Source organism: Carcharhinus amblyrhynchos, chromosome 7, assembly GCF_965287045.1.
Source record: "Carcharhinus amblyrhynchos chromosome 7, sCarAmb.v2.hapA, whole genome shotgun sequence".
Classification (NCBI taxonomy): domain Eukaryota; kingdom Metazoa; phylum Chordata; class Chondrichthyes; order Carcharhiniformes; family Carcharhinidae; genus Carcharhinus; species Carcharhinus amblyrhynchos.
In genome coordinates, this window is record NC_137330.1 from 53,144,917 (window position 1) to 53,162,652 (window position 17,736).

At 38.2% G+C, this 17,736-nt stretch overlaps 1 protein-coding gene across 1 annotated transcript in view; it reads right to left on the minus strand.

Moving 5' to 3' along the window:
- Positions 1-7,127: 7,127 nt before the first annotated feature.
- slc30a2 (solute carrier family 30 member 2) overlaps positions 7,128-17,736 on the minus strand; it is an 83,771-nt gene continuing 73,162 nt past the window's right edge. The window contains exons 5-8 of the mRNA XM_080193274.1: positions 15,714-15,924; positions 10,294-10,399; positions 8,864-8,998; positions 7,128-7,835 (exon numbers count right to left, since the gene is read on the minus strand). Of these exons, the coding sequence (XP_080049400.1) occupies positions 7,690-7,835; positions 8,864-8,998; positions 10,294-10,399; positions 15,714-15,924 (598 nt within the window). The 3' untranslated portion in view covers positions 7,128-7,689. The remainder of the gene's footprint in view (positions 7,836-8,863; positions 8,999-10,293; positions 10,400-15,713; positions 15,925-17,736) is intronic.

Below are 17,736 nucleotides of genomic sequence, written 5' to 3' on the forward strand. Positions count from 1 at the left end.
GCCTGGAACTTATTGCCGGGGACGTAGTAGAAGCGGATATGATAATGACTTTTAAGGGGCGTTTTGACAAATACACGAATAGGATGGGAATAGAGGGGTATGGTCCCTGGAAGGGTATGGGGTTTTAGTTCAGTCAGGCAGCATGGTTGGAGGGCCAATGGGCCTGTTCCTGTACTGTAATTTTCTTTGTTCTTTGTTCTAGAGGAAACTCTTCCATTGCCTTCCTCAGAATTCATAGCTATGGAGTTCTGAGTATATATAGTAAATATATATATTTTATATGTGTAGTACCACACACACACACAAGATTAATCTGCTTTGGGATTTCACTCTTTGGCCAATATATTTTTATGTCAGGAATTCCAGCATACACTATATACAAGCTATAATTTTCCAGGAGCACATGATTTAAAAATTATCTTGATTATCCAGTTCATATGGTCAGCTGGGTAATGTTGGAATATCTTTTGGTCTGTATCTCATCACAAAAGGAAAAATGTTGCAAGAGAAAAAGCGAATAGTTGCAACTGAAGTGCAGTACCTGGCTATACAAGAGTACCTCCTTCAGTGGTGTAGATGTTAAAAGAAAAGCATGTATATAAACCCTCTAGTCAATAAATGAATAATAATTTTCTCTATAAAATATGATAAAATGTTTATTTAAATTACATTTCATGCATTGTTCCAGATACATTTGATAAACTTCACTTGAAAAATTTACTATTTCTCGTATCATTAATGAAAATTGTTTCTTAAGAGGTACCAGAGACAATATTGGGACAATCCATTGAAAACCAATATCCAACATATATGATATCAATCTGCAAATGCTCAGGAATGGGCTGGCCTGGGATTGCAAGATTGGCGTGTGAAAATGGGAAAACTGACTACTGTAAGCAATCATTCTAACTGACGTGAAAATATTTTGAAAGCATATAACATCTGATGTACAACACTCCTGTGCACATGTACACACATACAAGCACGCAAGGACATTTGCCTCAATTTACAAAAACTATACAACAGAGAACATTGGCTTCTGGAGAAATAGACAACTTTATGTTACATGGAAATCCTTCAATACTTCAAAATTTGACGTACGCAGCAAACACAACACACACACAAAATCCACACCATAATCATCAAACAAGAACATTCACAAAGAACACAAACAAATCCCAGTTCTTATTTTGACCACAACTTATAGTTCAATTTATTTTTGGTGACTTTTTTTCACTTGTTTTGCACCTTGGACATTATTTTAATGAGATAAATCGGATCACACCTACATGCATCATATTTGCCTAATTTGGAGTAATAGACTCATTTTACAAGCCTCTAGCAGTTTTCCTTTAAAACAATTAGTTTTGTTGGAATGGGAAGTGATTCAGATTTCAGAGTACGGATCCAGAATAAGGTGACGATAACAAAATCCTTTATAAATGAAAAAAGCTCTTGTTCCTGATGGAACTCAGACCCTATGCATTTAAACCCTCAAAGCATCCTTTCTGTAGAGACTTTGTCCAGGCAGCAAAGATTAATAACTGTCAGATAAAAAGATGACCTGGTAATATCTCTCCACAAGAAGAGAAGTGTGATTAAATATTCCCATTGGGGTGCGTCATTGTAGGACTAAATGCTACTTCATGGATTTTGGGATTTGGATTCAGTTCCACAATCGTGCACACGAGCCACTGTTCTCAGCCATTGAAATGGGAAGTTTTTGGCAAGTGGCAATAAATCAGTTTTTCACTGAGAAGAAGGACGAAATGGGAACCTGCTAAGGCTGTCCAATGCATGATTCTTTTTGACTGGTGTCAAATTTGAGAACAGATTGAGGTCTCAGCTGCCAACTTTGTACCATATTGCAAATTTGTAAGAGAGGGGAAGATGAGAACTTCTTTTTGTTGTGAAATGCACTTGTCATTGCTATTTGTTATTTTTATATCATTTAACATACGTTCCTTACATTATAGCAAGCAATAGCTACACGTCATAAATTCCTTATTGACTAATGAGTAATGGGATATCTTGAGGTTATGAAAAGTACTATAAAAATGTGAGTCATCCTTTTTTATAGTTTTCAATGATTAGTTGAGAGGCTGTGTGTATTTCTGTGAAATTCTTCATTTTTAAAAAAAAACCCCTCCCACTCTCACATTTGTAGCCAGTTTCCTTCAGTTGGGAGAAAGTCAGTCTGAGCAATGGACATTCAGTCTAATTTCTGTGAATAATAAATGTACACTGGGGAGGGATGGCTCAATCACACTCATGCACACAATGTAGACATATGAACATCCAAAATATCACTGCTGTGGATGGAAAGATGGGCAAGTATGTAAAGGTATTTGACACTCATCTTCTATCACTTACAATCACTATCAACATTTTTCTCCTCTTCTGGTCTTATAGTCTTTCATATATTTCTTTAAATCTTTTTACAGGATAGTTTATTAAGCAAACATTTCTTTTACAATGGGTTCCTTCACAAGGAGGTATATGGAAAATCTGGAGGTATATGGAAAATCCACAGGTATACAAAGGCACAGCAGTACATGCATTATTATTAGGATTCATTTGGAGAGTAGGATTCCAAAATGTTATTTTGCAACACATCTAAAGTTTCAGATGAAAACCATTCAAGTAAAAAACTGCCCAGATCTTATTAAGAACTGAGCTGCATAAAGCTCTATGAATATTTCAACATGATTGCTGCAATTGCTCTGAGACCCATGGAGTTCCATTGTGGCTACCCTTAAGGCACTTTTACATTTTGGCACTTCAGTAGTTTGAATAATGAGGGAGCCTTGTTCATATGAAGTTTTCTCTTCCCTAACCCCTCCCCCACTCCATCTCCAATACTAAAGTAATCCCAATGGCCTTATCCCAGCAGTAAAGTCTGAATTGTAGACATATGAAAATATGACTACATATTTTGTTAGAGTTCAACTAATGTCAGATGACACCCCTAAGGAGTCTCGAACCATTGCAGCCTGGATTGGGAAATTATTTAAGAGTTAAACAGTCACTTAAGTGTTGCTGCAAACTGGAATCATTAGAAGTACCATACTAACTACACTCTTACATATAAGATTTCTTAAAATAAAACTATTTTCAAACTGCATCCATAAATTCTTTGTTCTATTCCCAACAAAACACCACAGAGTAATCAGCCTTGGCAAGACAATGATTGGAGGCAATTTGTCGGAAGTTATTCGTTTCTCTATATTCAATGTCAGTTGGTGGTTCACATTCCATCACTGAGAAATATTTAGTCATCTCTTGTGGGTTTGGGATAAAACAGTGTTATCTATATATAAATAGACTTTGAAATGAGTACAGACTTTTGGCAGGTCATTCATGTAAAAGGGAACAGTAAAGGACTTAATTCCCCACGGAGCACCAGCGCAATCACATTTGTGATACCCAGTGATCCGTTGCCAACAACTCTGTCTGCACAGATAAGATTGAAGCTACTTTGCACCATTACTTGAGAAGTCAATTTCATGGAGTTTGTTACTAGGTATAGCATGGGTGATTGTTTCAGAGCCTTTTTTTGAATTGGGATACTATCTTTGCCAGTATTGTAAACCAACTGATAAACCAAGATGCAGAAATAGAACACCATCCAGAAAGCCGATCAGTAACCTGGTTAATTTTGTGCTCTGCGGTTAAACGATACAGTTGACAGTGCATTGTTTTCCTCATCACAGATCACATAGTGGTGCCATGCAGTACTTGATGTTATTAACTTGGATATAGTATGCTTAAATTAAAAAAAAACCTATTGTACACGTTGTGGAAAATATTACCGGAGAGAAAATACCAGCCACAGTAGATTGCAGATCAAATCCACAAGTTCTGTCTACAAAGCAATGGCTGGTAATCGTGAACAAAACCTAAAGTTTATTTATTTATTAGTGTCACAAGTAGCCTTATATTTACACTGCAATGACATTGCTGTGAAAATCCCCAGTCGCCACACTCTGATGCCTGTTCGGGTATACGGAGGAAGAATTTGGCTTGGTCAATGCATCTAAGTGCAAATCTTTGGACTGTGGGTGAAAACTGGAGCACCCGGAGGAAACTCATGCAGACATAGGGAGAATGTGCAAACTCCACACAGACAGTGACCCATGCCAGAAATTGAATCCAGGTCCCTGGCACTGTGAGGCAGCAATGCTAAGTTTTATTTAAATTGAAATTATGGATTGTTAAATTGGGTTGGGCTTGAAACTTTTGAGATCTGCAGTATCTGGTTTTGATGGTTCAGTGGGTGGAAAAAAACAGCATTGAGCTACACTATGTAAACAGATCAGGGAGACTCCAGTTTTCTGTCCTGATCCATGCTGAGTCAGCAAGAATGAAACTGAAAATGCAACTAGAGTTCATTATCCCAAGTCGGAAAAAGAAAAGAGATGCAGAGTCAAGATATTTGCACCTGACCAGTTTGTGGATAGTGGTTGAGAATAGAATGCATCTCGATTGTAGTAACATTTGTGAACTGATGTTCACTTCAGGATTACATAAATGGTCACATGGAGAAGGTACACAAACATTACTGACATCATCATACCCAGCACAATAACAGTCTTCAAAAACATTTTCAAACATAAAACTATAATTGGTTAGAGGATAAAGGGAACAATATGACCAATTTATGTCTTATGGAAGTGTTGCAAAAGAAGCCATTCTATGGTATCTTGACTCCTGCTGCTGTGAAATGTAAATGTGATTTGACACTAACTTATGATCTTGTTTGCATTTGATTCACAATGGATTTGAAACCATTCTACCTTCTAATGATCCAGCACAAATCCATAAAGTTGAATGGTTTATAACTCTCTTTCTTTAGTTACTTAGGTCTCCTTTAGGGATTTTGAATTTAAAGACCTAGACTGTAACCCTGATAACACCCATGATAGTGATCATTGGTGACCTGGAGCTTTGGACAACATCAATAAAGATCTGGAATCATTTAGTTTTGGAAATGAGGTCCTTAATAAACCGAGAGAAATTGAGAGCTTTATAGCTGGGTGAGTTGGAATCTTCCTTTAACAGTTCAAAGGGGTGGTGGTGGTGGGAGGGAAATTGATGTCAGCTCGACTACTCCCAAGATGTGGATCTAGTTACAGAATTTATAGACTACTGCTCTGTTGACTCAGCAGCTTGCTCATACAGTAGCCTCTGAGCTGCTTCTACTGAAGCACAGACCTGCAGGAAGGAAACCAGTGCTGTTATCCAGGTTTGTGTCTTTCCGTTTTATATTTTGTTTAGTGTGGAAAAAATTGGACTTCGTTATACCCAATATCTACATGACAGGTGGGGCTTAAAGGGCTAATTTTGCAACATAATGTCTTATATCCCAAAGACACAATTTTTAGGTCTCTTTAAACCAGATGCTGGAGTCATTTCTGAAATTGAGCTATCCTGAGCCATGCTGGCAACACTCCTTGACTACATAGGTTTTCCTGCCTTGGATGTAGCCCGCAATAAGATAAACTTTAAGAAAATAACTTTCACGTGAAGCAACAAGGATGCCAATTATACCAATCCTGGAGGTTTGATCTCATGATGCATGCCAACAGTTTGCAAGTGTTGTTGCATTTATCCTATAACATTAGGCCATGCATGCTTAATGTTTTCTTCTAATTACTCTGTCAAAATGGAAACTCTTGCACTTTGTTTTTCCATACCTGGGATGTTCCCAAAAAAATCACTGTCCACTGTTAACCATTCAATTTGCACTTATCAGCTGAGCCATATTAAAGCATCTTTAGAGCCTTCGGCACAAAGAGCATTTGGGGTGGCTCCACGATCCTACCAAATATTCTCAATCCACTAAAACATCCCCTGTTAAATCTACATTCTGCACTGTTAATTTCAGAGCTTCATTCTGGTTTCTTGGTTGCAAAGGGGTTTGCAATCAGAACACTCTGTGTGTAAAATACACAAATATATCCAATTAAATTCCCTCACTTTCCTTTCTCCACCCATGTCATGTCTACAAGGGTACTGCCAGTAAAGCAGGCTGCCCAAACATTATCTTTTAACATTACCTTTTAAAGATGATGAACTATCTCCATGATAGCCAAGGTCTAATTTTTTTTTAACCAATCCTTGTGCCTAGTTTGCATGGCCTCATGGCAAGAATTAATGTGTTCCCTTAATAACTTCATTTGGATTAACATCACCAATACTGTACCCTGTGAACAGTTTACAAAGCATATATTTATCCTGAGCAAGCCTAATAAGATCCTGATTATACAAATGGATAGTCCCACTGTCACAGTCAAAAATAATTGACTGAAGCCAAGGGTGTCAGGCCAAATAATGAGCTAAACAGAAATTTTTATGGAGGATTTTTTTAACTCCCACCCAAGCTGGGAACAGAGACAGGTATGCACTAAAAATATCATTGCTGGTCAGCATGCTAGCTCCTTGGTTCCATGCTCACTTGCCACCACCACCACCACCGTGCCCACCCGCCCCGCCCCCCAGGTCTTTTCCCAGAGCTGGACAGCAAGACTCCTCACCGATACGTGACAAATATTGATTCATCTAATTAAGGACCAATTGCATTCTACTGAAGGAAACTGACTGGGATTTTCTAGTTTGCATCCAGGTTCCTCACCCCCACCCCACCAGGCCATGGAAGCAATTTAGCAGCCTGCTGCCAACGTCCAGGAAGGATTAGAGGCCCTTATGGCCTGGCTGGCTCCAGCAGCAGCCACAGGCTGCCCTGTGCAAGAGCTCCAGTGCGCACCCACAATGATTATCAGGTCGCTGAATCTATTATTTTACTTTAACTTTTAAAAAGTTAGAAAGCAGGCCTCCCCATTTATGGGATGTTCTCTCTCTCTCCCTCACTTACCTACCATGGCACTTTGCTGCTGCTCACAAGCGAACCTCTGATTATGTCCAGTTTTGACAACCTGCCCTCTGTCCTTCATTGAATACAGTAAGAAGTCTTACAACACCAGGTTAAAGTCCAACAGGTTTATTTGGTCGCAAACACCACTAGCTTTCGGAGCGCTCCAAAAGCTAGTGGTGTTTGCGACCAAATAAACCTGTTGGACTTTAACCTGGTGTTGTAAGACTTCTTACCGTGTTTACCAATGCTGGCATCTCCACGTCATTGAATGGCAAGCCTGCCCTCTGGCAATTAGATCAATGATCCCAGAAGAATCACAGGTTGCCCAGATAGCGAGGGCTTCTGACTCCGATTTCAGCCCAGTGGCAGAGTTCAGAAGTCTTCAGAAAAATCCTACCAACTTACTTTGGCTAATAAATACAATGAACGTATCAAGTTTTTTAGATTTTGTTGTATGCTTCCACAAGTTGTGCCTAATTAGGAACTTAATATTACTTAATGAGAGTTGTTAAACCTGCACTTATCTCATTAATGACTCCCTATCCTGGAAATATCAAAAGCCCTATTGATTCAGCTAACTGCACAGCAGGGTTTCTACTCGCTCTGGAATAATTTCATCTCTCCTTCCTATCTTTTTCTTCTTTTTGATTTTTGCTTTGCAGAGGGAAATCGAGTCTCGTACTAAAAGTGTTTAATCCAGCGCCCTGTAGAAGGGTAAGCTGGAGTAGTCTTTCAAAAAACCTGTAAATTACAGAGACAAATGTACAACACAACAACAAATGGCACCTCCTGGGATCTTACGTTTGAAAGAAATCTTAGTCTTTTGGGTCTTGACACAGGCTGCAGTCTAACATGTCCTCTGAGAATTTTTCCACTTGAATCGTTGTGGTGTGGAAGGTAAACTTGCTTCGAAGGATTTCAGTGGTTTCCTTCAACACAGTTTGAGCATCTGCATTCTCCTCTGTAATAGCAAGGGTATAATTAACAGACAATAAATGGTCGTTGATTTCTCTGGTTGCCTCTCCAAGCTTCACTACCTCACTCTATTTTAAAGAGATGATCCACAGAAATAGTTGTTATTTCATCTTCAGTGGTTTATAAGGTAAATTAATTTTGTTCTTTTAAGACAGATATGATGCACATCCAGACATGACGCACATTCAGCTGAAGAATTGTTAAATGATATTAATCTGCTTAAAGAAATTACTGTATCAATAGTACTGTTGATGCTAAAAATAAAATCCCTCTTCTCTTTTAGTCTTTAAAAATTCCCCCTATCTATTGACAGAATCTTCAGTTGGAGTATGACTTACACCCAATCCCCAGAGGCTAGCATTCACTATTTAGCACAATCTCATTTCGGTAACATTTGCCCATATAGACATGCCCTCATCTCTACTGATCTGAAGCTGAAAATCACATCCAAGCAATTAGTATTGGCAAAAGAAAACAACTTAATTCTCAACTGTCACAATTACAGAATTATAGAATTGTTGTGGTGCAGTAGGAGGCCATTTGGCCCATCATGCCTACACCAGCTTTCCGAATGAGCAATTCACCTATTCCCATTCCCCGACTTTCTCCTTCTAATTCTGCACATTGTTCCCTTTCAGATGACAATGTTTCAATTGAACCAACCCCCACCATACTCTCAGGCACAGCATGTCAAACTCTAACCCCACACTGTGTGAAAATGTTTTTCCTCATATCGCTTTTGTTCTTTTTGCCAGTTAATTTAAATCTGTGCCCTCTTGTTTGTGATTCTTTCATAAGTGAAGATTGTTTCTCCCTATGTCCGGACCCCTCATGATTTGGAATAAATATTACATTTCCTTTCAGTCTTTTCTCTAAGGAGAAAAATCCTAACTTCTCCAATCTATCTTCATCCCCATAATAACCACTGGAATGGTCACACACCAACAACTATTTCCTTTCAAAATAGGAAGATGTAATTAAATGGTAAAAAGGTATGATTATAGCATTACTCACCTATGGCAATGTGAACAGAGAGCACAGGCTGGTTTAATGTCAAAGCCCAGAGCTGGAGACTGTGCATGGCTTTCACTCCTTTGATGGAAAGAAGAACTTCCTTCACTGAATTGAAGTTCATTCCTTTTGGAGTACCTAATCAGGGGAAGTAGGATTTGTTTTATTTATTTATTTATTTTAAAGAATAAGATTTTGTTCAAACTCAGAAGTGATGCAAATACATTTCCTATGGTCATTTTCTTCTTAAGGAATTGAATTGCAAAACATTTTTGTCTTTGAAAATCATAACAAGGGTTATGAAATTTCTGGCAATAGTTGCTTGCTCTGTTGTGTCTAAGAACAATCTCACTGGAACAGGGTCTTTAGTTTATCGGTTCCTTATAAATTAAGGTGGTATTGTTGACCAGTATTTGCATATTGTACATTTGTGGCATTTCCTTCCCTCAGCAAGTGTCACTGTTTCATATCTGTTTGTGTATGATCATTTAGTGGTGTTAATTACTTGAGGATGTGGCAGCAACACTGTGCAGCCACTTCTGGATTAGATATCTCAACACAGTAATGTGACCGTACAGACCAAGGATATTTGGGGCAAATCTAGCACAATCCAGCACAATCTTATTCAACACTCTTCTGTTAAAGAATAAGAAAATAGGCCACTCTGTTCCAGTCATCCAACAAGAAATATGTTTTATGGTCATCTCTATAGTAGCAATAACATATCATTAGCACCTCTAGCACCATACACTATGATCTCAGATGCAGCTATCACTGTCCATTGTCTGAACTATTATACGTGTAGATGTTGCACATTTTCAACATTTGGTATTTTTAATTTCAGAAAAAATACACTCACCTGATGTATTTGTAGATTTTCTTTTTTTGCTATAAATCTGTATTTATGGTCATCTATCTTCCATTTTGATTCTATCCTCAGTCTAACTTTTAATCAGCTAGTACAGTATTTTATAGACAAGTAGCTCAATGAAGTGCATGCAAATGTTTTCTTCAAATAACCTACATTACAACATTAACTACATTTTGAAAAGTATTTCATTGACTGTAAAGCAGTCCAGGTATCTCTCACTCTTCTTTCACCTCCTATTTCAGTCTGTAAATTTGTGCAGTTCCTGGCTCAACCTTTGGACTGTGTATGTGGGCATTTATCAGTTCTGCCAAGTCAGCCAGATCTGGAGTTCAATCCAGCCCCAATTGGGCAAACCTATTTCCTCCACTGACTAAAGCCATTTGCACCTTTCCCCTGTTAATGATGTCGGTGGACTCAAAGTGCAGTATAAATGCAAGTTTTACTTTACTAGTCACAAGTTACACTTCAACTTTATTGTTGATGATGTGGTTGGAGGGAGGGAGTAATGTGTCAATGCATAGATTGTATTTCTCTAAAGAAATTGCATTGAAATATGTCCTACCTTCCATGAGTACACGGAAGACATCCTTTAAAATAGTAATGGTGGAACCCAGGACAAAAATTGAGAAAAAGAACGTAGAGATAGGATCGGCGATTTTATAAGCAGGCTGTAATTGAAAACAAACAATAAAGAGACCAGCTAGCATGCTTATATTCAAAAGAGATGATTCCATAGTAAAAAACAATTACAAATCTGTGAGATTTTATTCAGTTTATTTAAAATGATAAAATAGATTATAAGATTAATTTTCTCCCCATCTCTCCCGAAGGCATTACCCCCTTATTGAGCTGGAGGAGCAATAGATTCCCTTGGACAGCTTTAGCCATATGTTCATTATTCTCATGCAAATCTTTGATCGTGAATGTTGGAAGGCTAATTAACCAAGAGAACATCAAGATCAAGTTAAACCTGTTGCTACATGACATCTATTCAAGTCGCTTCAACAGAGGTCAATAACTATTGATTAAAAATGAGACTCATGTCTGATGTCCCTCTCCCCAACCTACCAGAGGTTTGATAACCCAGGGATGAAGTCAAATGTTTTTCTGGTCTGGAAGTTTGGTTCAACAGTTCACTGAATATATTCACTGAGTCATTGGCTGAATTGGGCAATGTTAATTATTTTTATCACTCCATAGCAATTCATCATTTTTGATTCCAATTGTAGTCCTACATAAGGCCGTGTATATCAGATCACAAATGCTTCCATTACTTCTCAAAGATGTGAATAAAATAGTGAATTCACCATTTCTTATCAATACTAAAATACTTCCGATGTCTGGATCTTCCTCCCTCTTATTCTAGTCCCTTAGAGTTTACAATTATTTCCATTAACAGGGCTTCCATGTGTTCTTAGTGAAGACTAAAGCGAGCCACACAAAAAGCCAATGCAACTGCCTCATTTGGTTAGAGATCAGCCAATTGACAATGGAGGACCACCTCAATTGTGCTTATAAGAACTTCTCTCATCGTTCTTTAAATCTGTGCAGCTCCTGGCTCAGTCTTTGCACTTGGTATGTGGGCGTTCGTCAGTTCTCAGTTCAGTCCTATTTGCCAAGTCAGCCAAATCTGGAGTTGAATCCTACCTCAGTTAGGCAAACCTACTTTCTCCACTGAGTAAAGCCATTTGCTTCTTTCTCCTATTAATGATGTAAGCATTTTGAGTCTTTCCTTCTGAATTTCTCATTCACATTTGTTCAAGTTTCAGGGTCCTCAGTGTTTCCCTCTCTGATATTCCTTATTCATGGAAGAGCCTTTCTTGTCTAGATTTATCTTCCAATTTTTGGGAGCTTTGGGGAAACACCTGTATGCTTTCAGTTGGTGCAATGGGACCTTTAACATCTATCTGAAAAGTAGGTAGGTTTTGCGTTTAAGTTTTAATCTGAAAGAGATTATTCTCTCAGTGGCTCACTGGAGCAATGACTAAGGTTCAGTTGTTGTGTGGACTTACAAAGCATAACCTTTGAAACCAGAGGCTCAGGCTGACACACGCGAAAGAAAATCACTGGTTTAAAAATAGCTTATGATTTAATGAAAATTTACATATTCATATAAAATATATCATTGGCTGTGAGAGTCTCAACTTCATATTGTTCCAGAAATGAGCAACATTCCATGCGCGAGGGAATTATCAATTTAATTAAAATGTATTTCCTAAAAGGAAATTATTTCTGAAAACATAGGATATGTTCTAGCCCAGAGACCTCCAAGTTTTATTGCCCATAAATCAGAATGATCAATTATTTTAAGCAAAACACTTAGTGGATGAATTGGTGAATTTCCCATCCCTAGAGGCTGTTCTCACATTACTGCAAGATCTTGGCCACTCGTTAGCAATGGGAGCACATTCCAAGGGAAAGTTTATCTTAATGACCATATTGAAGGAATTTTATACCAGTGTGTTAATTAGAATGCTGAAGAGAGTGCTTAGTGTATTTAACACCTTCCCAGAATGTGCCTTTTCTTTAGAAATACATACTTCCTGATTTTATTCCTCAAATTTTAAGATCATGCCTTCTTTTTCTCAATACTCCGAAAGAGAGAATTTCTCAAGTGCTGTTGAAAAAAAGAGACATGCTGCTGAAGCTTTTCGCCTTGCACTCATCAGGACAGTTCACAAGAATACCAATAGTAAAGGGAATAACAATTTATACTGTGTAGGAAGAGAGACTGATTGGTTGGCAAGTGGACTCTGATTCATGTTGTGCAGAACCAGTCATAGGTATGGTATGGCATGAAGGGATATCACTTTTTTGTGCCTTGAGCAGCCCATATATATGCACACAGTGAACTGTGAGGACAAAACCTATCATTTATACCACCTGGCAGCTTGTTACTCTTACATAACTCCAACAAGTATTCTTGTAACTCGCTTTTAGCTAGGGCTGTCTGGTCATGTTTAAAGGCAGGTACAATGGATAGAAATTTAGATCTGTTGCATATATGAAAAGGTTCATCCTCACAACATGAACTAGCCAAATGGTTGAACGAGTTGCTACAACCAGTTCCAAGCAAGCTTTCCAGGAACATGGCAAAGAATTCCTTCACCTTTGCAACCAACTTGCATATCAGTGGCAATGCTGTGTCCAAGTGCTCGTTTAACATTGCTAACCTATTTACCAATGTACCACTCGAGGAAGCCACAGACATTTGCACCATATCACTATATTATGGCAATCCAGACACACTGCCTTGGTCTGAATCTGTATTTACTGAACTATGGAACTCACACAGCTGAATTCAGTTTTATGACACGTGTATGCTCAAATAGATGATTTTGCCATGGAATCCCCTCTAAGCCCAGCTCTTGCTAATATCATTATCATTTTCCATGAGAAATGTACCTTTGATGGAATGACACCTAACCTCCTACCCCTTGCACATTTCCAAAAGAATGGTTAACGGTGGCACACTATTCACCAGCGATGGTGAGATTTTCTGATCCCGCTGATGTGAGTAGGATTTCTCAGTGACTGCACCTCATGTTGCTGGAAACCCATGTGGGGGTGCACCACCTGTGAAAATCCCACTGGTGTGAATAGTTGGAAAATTCCAGCCAATATGTTTGCTTCCTGAATGTGCCAAGAATTGCACTGAAAACAAATTTAAGATTATCATTTGGGCTCCCAGTGTGATTTTTTAAAAAACTCATTCTAGAAGCTACAGATACTCACACACAGGCCTCTGTCCTTTGCTGACAGAAGGAGCATGTACATGGATTACATCTTTTTCAACTAAATAAAAGCTTGGGGGACAGCTATTACATTGGTCAAGGCACCGCCATGGGAAATGAGCAAGCAGAGATGACCAGCCTGGTTTGAGTTTGAACCAAAGCTTTGCAGTTAAGTGTTCCCTAGCGCGTTCTCCATGGCAACACTTCAACCAAATTTCACTTGCCAACTAATCAGCACTCCCTTCTCATGGTGTATAAATTGCTGTTCCTTTTAGTATTGGTTTATTGTGAACTGTCCCAATGAGAGCGAAACAAAAGCCAAGACAGCATGTCTCATTTTTTACTACTATGAATTTCTCTGTTACTGCTGTTGTAGACAGTAAGAGATAAACTACTGAAACCTCTGCTCCCTTCTCTGCTTGTCCTTAATCAGTATGTTTTTTTGAAAAAGAAGCTGTGTGTATTTCTGAATCTCTGGTTAGTTAGTTGGGGGGAAGGGGGGAATTTGAAAAATCAGCAACAAGCTTTTTGTATGTTTAAGTAAAGAGGATTATTTCTTCTTGAAAATCTAACACTACATCACCACTTAACCCAGTCACATACACAAGGAAAATACAACTAAAGAAAATATTGCACTTTTGCAAATTATAAACTAAAGAATAATCTGTAATTCACATGACTGGCTTGTTTTGTAAACCACAGGTTGCAGGCTTGATGAAGAAGGCATTTTCTCTCCAGAAGTGTCGTCCAGGTAAATCCAATGGGTTAAATCATATGCCAGAGTCATTGCAGAGGAGATAGCCATTTTGCAGGACACAATGTTGGTTATAGCCTTATTATTAAGAGGTTGGTTTGCCATATTGGTAAACAGGAAAATGAACAGTCCTGAAGATCTTAACAATATTGCAGTCTTCAGTTCTTAAGTTGCTGCCCTCACTTCTGCTACAGCTGTTGCCATTGTGCACACAGCACTTTAGAAATAGTCAGGGAGACTAACATGGCTGTCTTACCACATGGCTTCTCACAGTCCCGTTTTCCAAATATGGTGTTAGGCTTAAGTTAATTGGTCACATTATTTGCAAGCATTTGCTTGTGGTGGAGGCAGGGGAAGTATTGAGAAAATCACTGTCTTGGTTTCACATTGATCTATTCAAGTCAGGGAATACCCTTTGGGGGGCCTGAAGTGATGGGTAGTGACACTTCCTCATTCTGGAATGCATCAATTTGAGACAGCGTGATAGTTTTGAATCGACAGGTTAGGGTAGATGATCATTGGCAGACACCCTCTGCAGTATTTTGTTGTCCATCTTTAAAAGAAAAGTCAGTTCCAGAAGATTCAGACAGAGAGTGAAATTTTCCTGTCCTGTCCACCTCAGAAATTGTAATGAGCAGAACAGGACCATGCAAAGGTCTGTTAACCCCAGGCAGGATTTTCCAGTCTTGGAGCGAGCCTGGCTGGAAAATTCCACCCAGACTTTGTTTTAAAATTTACAAATAAAACATTCCTTCACTCTATCAAATCCTGTCATTTTAAATACCCAATTAGATCACTTTCTAAACGCAAGGCAATACCAGTAAAGTTTAAACAAACTGTGCTTATAATTTAATCCTGCTATTATTCTAGTGATTCTGCACTATATCCCTTACAAGGCCAACATAACCTTCCTGAGGCACAGTGATCAAAGTGAAATGCTTCAAATGGGCTTCTGCACAATTGAAGAATCACTTCCTCACTTGTAAATTCTAATTCCTATGAGGTAAAGGTCAACATGCTATTAGCTTTTATGATTAATTTTCATACCTGTGCATTGGTTTTTAATGATTTACATATTTGAAAACTTAAATCCCTTTGCTCCTCCACAGCTCCTGGTTTCTCACTATCGAGAAAATATTGATGTATAAATGTTAGTTTCCAGAGGAATTAAAAAGAAAGTTGCAAATTCTCTGGGCTCTTTTTTAATGCAGTGGTTGACATAATCACTGTGAATTTCTGCGAGTGTTTGCTTAGCTGAGGTATTAACCTATTTAAAATAAATACATGGTTGACTTCATTAAAGTAGGAAATAGAAATTAGATGCAAATGCATTCATCAGTGCAGTAAAAAGAGATCTCAAAAGAATTTCAATCTTTAAACGACATCTGATAATATGGTTTTGTTATTTTATCACACAAGTGATAAATTTCCTCAGTGAAATAAACTTGTGATTAAAATACCAAATAAATATAGTCATTAGGATACAGCAAGAACCTTAAAGAAGATGACGGTTGCGGCCACAAACACTCCGATGCTCTGAAATAAGTCTCCAATGACATGTACGAAGGCTGCTCTCACGCTTGTGTTGCCCAGGTGGTTTTGTTGAGAAGAGTGCTCGTCAGCTGTGCTGTTTTCTAACTCCTCGTAGCCAAATGCATGACCATGGCTGTGAGAAGGGTTTGATTGATGGAGTATGACAGCCATTCTGCAACACAAAAAATTGTTGTGACAAAACTTATCAAATTCTTTTTATTTTCAAGGACTTTGTGAACTGAAACTTAAGCTACTTCAGCACTTGTGGCATTCACATCCTACAAATAATTTCAATGATATGTCAAATTTAAAGGCTGTTATATTTTGATATATACACGAGCATATCCTTGATATACTTTGAGAGTTTGAGACACCTTGAGCTATCTGAATGGTGTTCACCTATTTGATATCATCTTTGTCTGATTATTTAATACATGTAACTAAATAAAGTCGGCTTTTCTATATCATTTATATTTAATTAATATCATTGAACATTTTTATGACACCCCTCTGAATTTTTCTGTTAATAAAACTCACATTATACATTGTATCATCCTCAGTTCCATATATTTCTACTCCATTCATTGTGTTAATTACATAGGGGGAAAAATGACTTCTAAACAAGAGTGTTGTTCCTGAACATTTAAGTAGTTGTATCTCCTAGTTTCCAGGCCTTTGGCCATTCTTTTATTCCTCAACCCTTCTGTCACTTTCACAAGCATAAGGCTGGTCCAATGTTATGACCATTGCAGCAAGGTCCTGCTGAAATTCTAATGGAAGAGGAACAGTCATGGATTTTGAGGGCTTAATCATCCATAAAAGTTGTCCAGAAAATGCAAACAAAACATTTTAAGAAAATAACAGGCCACAAAAGAGATAAGTTCAGGGTAACCATCTTTCTGTTCCCCACCACATAATTGTGCAGTGTGATGTAATCATACCATCACATCTAAAGCACCATCTCAGTATATATTAAGCTTATGAAATCATGCAGTTGAATTCAGTTTTAATCACATCATGTATGGGCCAGTCTAAAGCACATCTAAAGCAGAAGGAGACTTCTTCTCAAGTTTACCTGTTTGCCTTATTGGGAAGCGCATGGCATGGCCTAGTGTGGTACTGAGATATACAACACATGAAAGCCCCTGATCTCTGTTGTGTGATCTCAGTAAAAACACTAAAATTGGACATTGCCTTTTAGACCAGAGGAAAAAAAGGAAAAAGAAACAAGGTTCCAATTCCCTGATTGCTGCAGGAATGTGAGAGAGGTTAGCCTTGACAATGATTCCCACCTTTTGAAATAAACTCCCAGCATTATTTACATTCGTCTGAAGAAAGTGAGAGGTACTGATAGTCTTAAGCATCTATGGAAACATGCCTCAGTATGAATCAGTAAATTCATACAACAGGGTAGAAAAGAATTCATTTATTAGCAGATGTTTTACTTTGCTGAAAAAAGATATTTTTTGCCAAAGCTTTTCATCTCACACGGATCAGGATAATTGCAAGAATACCGATATAAAGTGAAACAAATTTATACTGTTGATTGGTTGGCAAGTGGATTGTGATAGATAAAGGTATTATCGTGGAGAATGCGCCAGTTGATGGTGACTGACAATTAATTGCCAGGCACTAAGTGAAATTTAAACCAGGCTGCTCGAGTCTGAATGTCAAGACATTGACCTGAAGAATAAACTAGTAAATGGCTGACAGTCATTTTGTTAAGCTGCAACAGACCTAATGTGTGTATTGTTCTTTCTGTCTGCAAACAGCAGGGCCTGTGTGTCAATATATGTAGCTTCCAGTACACAAATGTGCCATACTACCAGCCCGAGTGACAACCTTAAAATGTTTCTCAGCATAATTCTTAGCACAATGAGGATTATTTAGCAAATGGTGTCCAATCATGGAATTACATCCAATTTGGACACTGTGTTCTGAGTTTTGGAAGTATGAATTGGTTGAATGTGGTCTGTATCCTGCC